The following is a 6,671-nucleotide window of genomic DNA, read 5'->3' as shown; positions in this document are numbered from 1 at the left end:
CCTTGGGGCTGGGCCAGCTGGGTAATGCTGATTGCCATACTGCTTCCAGGTTCAGCATTCCCGTTCCACTTCACTCACACAGCTCCTTCCATTTCCTGCATCACTTCTGGGTGGGATTGGGTTGGGTGTGGAATTGTGGCACAGTCCCCAAGAAAAGCCAGGCAAGAGCTGGAAGGCTGCCCAAGGAGGACCTGAAGCTGTTTGCAGATTGTAAATTAAAACAAAATAACTTAAGGAGTACTGGATTTTGTTTAAGCAAGGTTTACAAATGAGTCAGAAAGTAGTTGGTGTGGCATAGGCTGAAATGCAGGTACTCCAGAGTACCTGGGATCAGGCTGGGGACAGCTCATGTTGCTCACAGCATCTGGAGAACTGTGAGTAAAGCAGAGCAATCTGGATAAAAAACAACACACAAAATGTAGATGGCAGTGTCTGAAACAAGTGACAGATGTACCTTAGGATGTACTCCCAGTGCACAGTCACTGCACTGGTGCTCTAACACCTTATTTCCTTCAGGGAAGCATCTACGTTTGCCAGGGGTTCCAGACACGTGATTAAAAGCTGTCCAGTAATGAATAATCCTGAGCAGGTCTGCAGACAAGAATGGATGTAAACAATTTGGTTTTCTCTGAGTTCCTCTTTTTGAAAGGGGAATGTAACTCCTTGTTTGGAGTTCACAACTTGAGCCAAAGCTGCTGCATGAACTCATTCCCTGTTTTTTCATCTCTGAACAGTTTAAGTGATCCTGGCCCCAAACTGGTGTGTTCTATACACTGCAGCTCTTGGCTAGCCTGAATCCTTTTTTTTGGTCCAGTTTTTATATGTCTGCAGAAGCTTTTTTATGTTAAATGTTGTAGTACTTAAAAAATTCAAGACAAAGCTTAGTGTTAATGCAAATACGTTAAAATCTTTTCCTTCTCCACTCCAAAGAGAGTAACTGAAGTACAAACAGCTTCACTTTCACAGACTTTTGTTGGTGGCAGCAGACTAGACATTAAATAAATGATCTTTATAAAAGCAATTAGACCAACATGGAGGCAACCCAGAACGTTAATGCACTGTAACGTGTTTTCTTCATCTTTGTCACCCAACTGCAGCATCATGAGGAATGATGTCTTCAAACAGCTTGTGGCCACTTTTTGTTAAAGACACCAGTGCCCTAGAACAGCATATTGTGTGCAGGTAGATGCAGGGAGAGAGCTGAAGAGCTGTGGGTAGGGTTCTTTACATAGCCAGACTCAAAATCTGAGTTAGTTAATGTTACTATTCTGATTGATTATTCTTATTGATTAATCTGAGTGATTATACTGCTTCCCCAAAATGATACTTCTGGAATAGTTATTACCTTTTCTTCTTTAATATTCCTTCTCTGAGAGATACAGATTACAGCAGTGCCTGTGGTGGTAGGTACTGAAATATTCAGGTCTGTGTAAGATGGATCATTCAGTTATCTGTCAGTGTAATGGTCATTAAGGCATTTCCACTTGCAGCTTAATAATGTGATGGAATCTTCTGTTCCTAATGAAAAGAGAGCTGCTAATCTGTGAGGGAAAGGAAATCAACAGACTAGTGTTTAAACTTAGGATTTCTGGTAGTTTTGTGTAGTTCTGCAGTATCCATCATTGTTTATCCTTGTCAGCAGCAAGATGATTTCAGTCTGGGTTGTCCCACTCAGTGCAAACCACAAAATGAGTGAGTGGTAAAAGATGATGGAGTGTTCCTGCTTGGGAAAAAAATCAATCAGGACTGCTGGAGGATGGGGAGGGGTTATTTGGCTGTCCCAGTCTGGTCTTGCAGACTGAATGCCTGCTATGGTTAGAGTGAGTTATGTGCTCTCCTGGAGTACATAACTGGTGTGCTGCTTGAGCTTCACCCCGAAGGAATGCACTTTGTGTGCTCTCAGAGACTGCTCCCTGATGTGAAGTGAGGCACATTCAGTGGGACAGTCAGGAAACTGAGCCACCCTCCTGATCTGAATTAGGATGTTGGGGTAGATTCACCCAGAGACTGCATTTAAACTGCTGTGTGAGTGCTTGATACACACAGAATGTGCAATCTGACATTAGCAGCACTATTCAAAACCTCAAAAACTGTGTAGCATAGGTGGAAAAGGCACAGAAATGTGCAATCAGTGTGGAAATGACTTCCAGACAGAACAGACTGGAAAACCCTAGAAATTTCCTGTTAGGAAAGCAGATTGTAGCCTGTAAAATGGTGCAGGGAGGAGTCAAGGTGAAAGGCATTCTTGCTGCCTTGCAGACCTGAAGAGAGGTATTTTCTCTCTTTGTGATTTGATTGATCAAACCAAACTCGAGTGTGTTTGATGACCCCTGCATACAGAATATTGAGAATACAGAAGGAAACTGAGGCAGTGCAGGATCTGTTTTCCCTTAGGTGTACCCTGATCCCGAGGTGCCTCTGTGCTGACCATTCCAGCTCACTGGAAGCAGAGAGAGGGAAGCTGTCTGTGCAGACCTGTGCCAAAGCAGAGATTGTGCAGTTTTAACTCCAGGGTTGTGAACAGCCTGTGTTTTGTGTGTTCAGGTCAACGTCCTGAGGCGGCAGCAGCGCATGATCAAAAACCGCGAGTCAGCCTTCCAGTCACGCAAGAAAAAGAAGGAATACATGTTGGGACTGGAGGCCAGGCTGGAGGCAGCCCTGCTGGAGAATGAGAAACTCAAGAAAGAAAACAGCACGCTGAAGAGGCAGCTGGATGAAGTGGTGTTAGAGGTAAGAGATTGTGATGAAAGTCTGATTTCAGATGAAAACAGTTGTTTAAGTGGAAGGCACTGGAGCAGAGATGGGGAGATGTTGACTGAAGGACCTTTGAAGATTTCTAGCCCAGCATCCCTTTCCAAGCAAGACTTTCACCAACTCTGACACATTATCTGGTAGACTTTTTATTCTTTACTTCATGGTGCTTCTGAATTTTTCATTGGATAAAAGTGGAATATAATGTATAAACCAAAGTTTTATTTTTAAATAGTTCAGGAATGTATTCACACGTAATTAGGCAAGTATGAATCAAAAAAGCAAATATAATTTAGTGTACTTGGCTTCTGACATATGTGCACCCCTCTTTTACTCAGTGTCTTGTGTTCTCTCTAGAACCAGAAGCTCAAAGTATCATCTCCAAAGAGAAGAACACTGTGTGTGATGGTGATACTGGCCTTTATAATGTTGAATTATGGTCCATTGAGGTAAGCTGCTTAGAAATTCCTGTTTGCCTAGCAAGTTTGCTGTCCTGATATTTTTGTTGGAATCATTAATAACAGCCATTGCTGTGTCTTAAAGCCTTGCACTTGAAATCTGAAATCTGTCCTTTATTCTCCTCCTGCTTAGGGGAAGATGTATCTGTATAATGGTTCCACTTTTGGAATCCTTCTGGCAGTAAGAACTAGATCTTGTACATCTCAGTTCTCCTGGTTTGGCATTTTTTTGTTCAGTGCAGCATACAGCAGTTTGTCTGCTCCATTTTTACCTGCAGAGATTAAGAACTCTGTTTAGAATCCTTTTAGGAAAAGAAGTCAGACTTGGAGAGCTGATCTGCTTGCTCATGCCTGTGCTAATTTCAGTAGCTGTGACTTGGAGCTCCTTTAGTGCTCAAAATACTCAGGAAATCCTGCTGTACATTCTGTGCCTTGCAGTCCTGGCTGCAGGATGTGTCCAGCTGCAATCTCCCTCGTTACAGAGCCCTTGTCTCCCAGGTCTGGTGAAGAGGTTGTTCCTTCTCCTTGGCTGGTGGAAGTGGTAATCAGAAACCTCTCCTGTTGGAGCTGTTACCTGTAGGGTGTAGGAGCCAGAGAGCAGCAGGGAAATGCTGCATCACCTGCCAGGCACTTTATAAAGAAATCTGTGGAAGAAGGGAGAATAAAAAACCATGCTTCTTGCATGTGCCTGTCTGTTTAACTTGGCTTTGGAACATAAAGAGATGGAGCTGTTCACTTTTCAAAAGGGCACAATATTTCAGTAGGATCCCAGTCAGCAGTGTCTCCATTTGTCCTCAATGCCCCAGTCAAACTGAAGGAATGGGATAAATATGCAGGAAGACTTTGTTTCTGACTGTGATAGACTTTCAGAGAGTGATATATGTATTTTTAATATTAGAAAATTTGCTAAAGCTGAAATGACTTCTGAAGTATTTGCACCCACTGCAAATATCCTTTATCTCAGGAAGTGAAATACAGGTGATAATTTTGCTCTGATATGGATGATGCTAAGGTAGACCAGTTCTTAGTGTCTTTAGAATTTGTATTGTGATTTTTGACTATCAGGCAGGAAAATCATCTTCCAGATACTAAGGGATTGATTTGGTGTTTAATAAAGTAGATAAAGCAAGAGGAAATCCTTGGATGTGTGGCTGTTCCTGGCTGGTACAGTAGCTGAGCATGCCAGTGGAACTGCTGTGCCTCAACCAGGTGGTTTGCATCAGCACTGGATTTAGGCAATGAAGAGAAATGTAATTGCAGATTTGCAAGAATTACTCTTTCTGGGTTGGTTTTTTTTTTCCTCCCTAGAAGAAGAAATGCTCACACTGCAATTAAAATTCTAGGCTGTGTGGTGTGAATGTTTGATTGTGTAATACTCTTTAGAAGACCCAGAATGTGAGATTTACAGACTATTTCTTTAGATTTCACTCCTCCCATACACATTTCTCCCTTTATAAAGGTGTCACTGAATGGCAGCTCCATGAACAGGACAGGATTGCTGTTCTGTTTAGCCCTTCACAACAGAAGCTTCCAATATATGTGCTTTTTTTCAGTCCCTGCAATTTCTTACAGAAATAAGTAAATTTTTGTGATAATATCCATGCTAACTTACAATTTAGCAGAAAGCTTATAGTTCAGCAAAACCACTGAATTTTTCCCCCAAATCAGCTAGCTGTGGAATCTCTAATTTCCATGCAGTGGTCAGCTGGAGGTAAGTATGTTCTGAAACCTTGTGTTGCCATTTTTTCTGTGTAAGAAATCACTTCACTTCCACACCTGAATGGAGCTGTGCCAGCATTTGGGCTCAGAATGTTTTGATCCAAACATATTAGCAGTGAATATTTTGTTACTTAAAGCCAATGAACCATTTCAAAGAGAGAGTGACATCCAAAAAAAGCAAAATCACTGGAAATTCACCCCCTAAAATCTGTACCAGATGTTGAAATTTCCTTTTCTGGCCTTGCTGTAAGATGGTTCTTAGGGAAGTGGTGGGTTTTTTGAAGACTAGAGGTAAAACAAGAGGGCAGAGGTGTAGGTTAGCTGTTTCTGTCAAATCAGAGAGAGCAGGGAAGCAGTGGGGTTGTTTGGGGCTGGGTGTGAGGCTGAAGAGCAGGCAGTGGATCAGGGAGGGTGCAGTGTTTGACACTCAGCATCCCACACACCAATCCCATCTGCATGGCTGGCTGGGTACCTACTTCTGGTTTTCCCTCTGCATTCATGGATGTCTGTTGCACTAATTAAGAGTAACACATCATTTTTTTAATTGGATTTCAGTCTTGTTGGCCGTGTGTGTGGTGAGATGTTTGTGATGTTTCATGGAGCACCCTGGGACTGCTTTCAGCTGTTCTGAGATTGTGCAAAGCAGGCCAGGATGTGGCAGCCCTTGGCAGATAAAATTATTCTGCTGACACATTTTTTCATGCTGACAGATGTGTGGGGGTAATTGTAACTCTGAACTTGGGAGTTTGGGGCTGGTAGGGAAGTCTGGTAGGGAAGTTGGTCTGTTGACACAAGAAATCTGTTTGGAAATACCAGAAGGAGAGTGCTGCCCAGTCTGCTTAATTACCAGCAGGCTTTCAGAACATCCTTCAGCCCTTGACACAGCACCATGGGATCTCTAAGGAAAGAATGCAAGTCTAATTTGATGTAAATTGAATGCCAGTGTGATGTGAGGATGAGAAAGGGGCTTGTGTGCAGTTCATGGTCACTCTGCATTAGGTAGAACTCTTTGGATTTGTTGCTGCTTTGTACTGAAAACTGAAGCTTTCAGTTATTAAAAGCAGAAGTAATTTAGCAGGAATTGTGGTAGTGTTTCTGTTTTATCTGTTTGTTTTATACTGGAAGAAAGGTGCCCAGGAATTTCCCATCTGTGTGTCAGTGAACTATTCTGTAATCTTGGTGAGTTATTTGGATTTGGATTCAACATGTGTAAAAACTTCCTTTTATTATTATTTAAGAGTGATTGGTGAGGTGTGTGGGGGGAAGAGGGTCCATTCTGGTTCAGTTCATTGCAGAAGTCACCCCCTTGCCCCATTCCCTGAGGTGCAAGGGAGGAACTGGAAACCAGCAGTGTTTGCACAAAAGGCAGTGAGCACACAGGGCCTGGCACTCAGCAGGGCTGGGAGCTGGAACCAGGGCATCTGAGCCAGGTGTACCTGGAGCCAGGTGTCCCCAGAGTGTCCCCAGAGTGTCCCCAGAGTGTCCCCAGAGTGTCCCCAGAGCCAGGTGTCCCCAGAGTGTCCCCAGAGTGTCCCCAGAGCCAGGTGTCCCAGAGCCAGGTGTCCCTGAGCCAGGTGTCCCCAGAGTGTCCCCAGAGTGTCTCCAGAGCCAGGTGTCCCTGAGCCAGGTGTCCCAGAGCCAGGTGTCCCAGAGTGTCCCCAGAGCCAGGTGTCCCAGAGTGTCCCCAGAGCCAGGTGTCCCTGAGCCAGGTGTCACAGGAGCCAGGTGTCCCTGAGCCAGGTG

At 43.8% G+C, this 6,671-nt stretch overlaps 1 protein-coding gene across 4 annotated transcripts in view; it reads left to right on the top strand.

Moving 5' to 3' along the window:
- Positions 1 to 6,671, top strand: part of ATF6 (activating transcription factor 6) — a 75,207-nt gene that overhangs the window by 9,651 nt on the left and 58,885 nt on the right. For all 4 annotated transcript variants that reach the window (XR_004495647.1, XM_015615729.3, XM_015615728.3 and 1 more), the window contains exons 8-9: positions 2,545 to 2,730; positions 3,109 to 3,200. Coding sequence is in view for 3 of the 4 variants with exons in the window: in XM_015615729.3 (XP_015471215.1) it covers positions 2,545 to 2,730; positions 3,109 to 3,200 (278 nt within the window). In the remaining variant the exon portion in view is untranslated. The remainder of the gene's footprint in view (positions 1 to 2,544; positions 2,731 to 3,108; positions 3,201 to 6,671) is intronic.

The sequence above is a fragment of the Parus major genome, unplaced genomic scaffold (genome assembly GCF_001522545.3).
Source record: "Parus major isolate Abel unplaced genomic scaffold, Parus_major1.1 Scaffold246, whole genome shotgun sequence".
Lineage (NCBI taxonomy): Eukaryota > Metazoa > Chordata > Aves > Passeriformes > Paridae > Parus > Parus major.
Note: the sequence above shows the minus strand (reverse complement) of the source record. Positions and strands in the feature narration are given on the sequence as shown.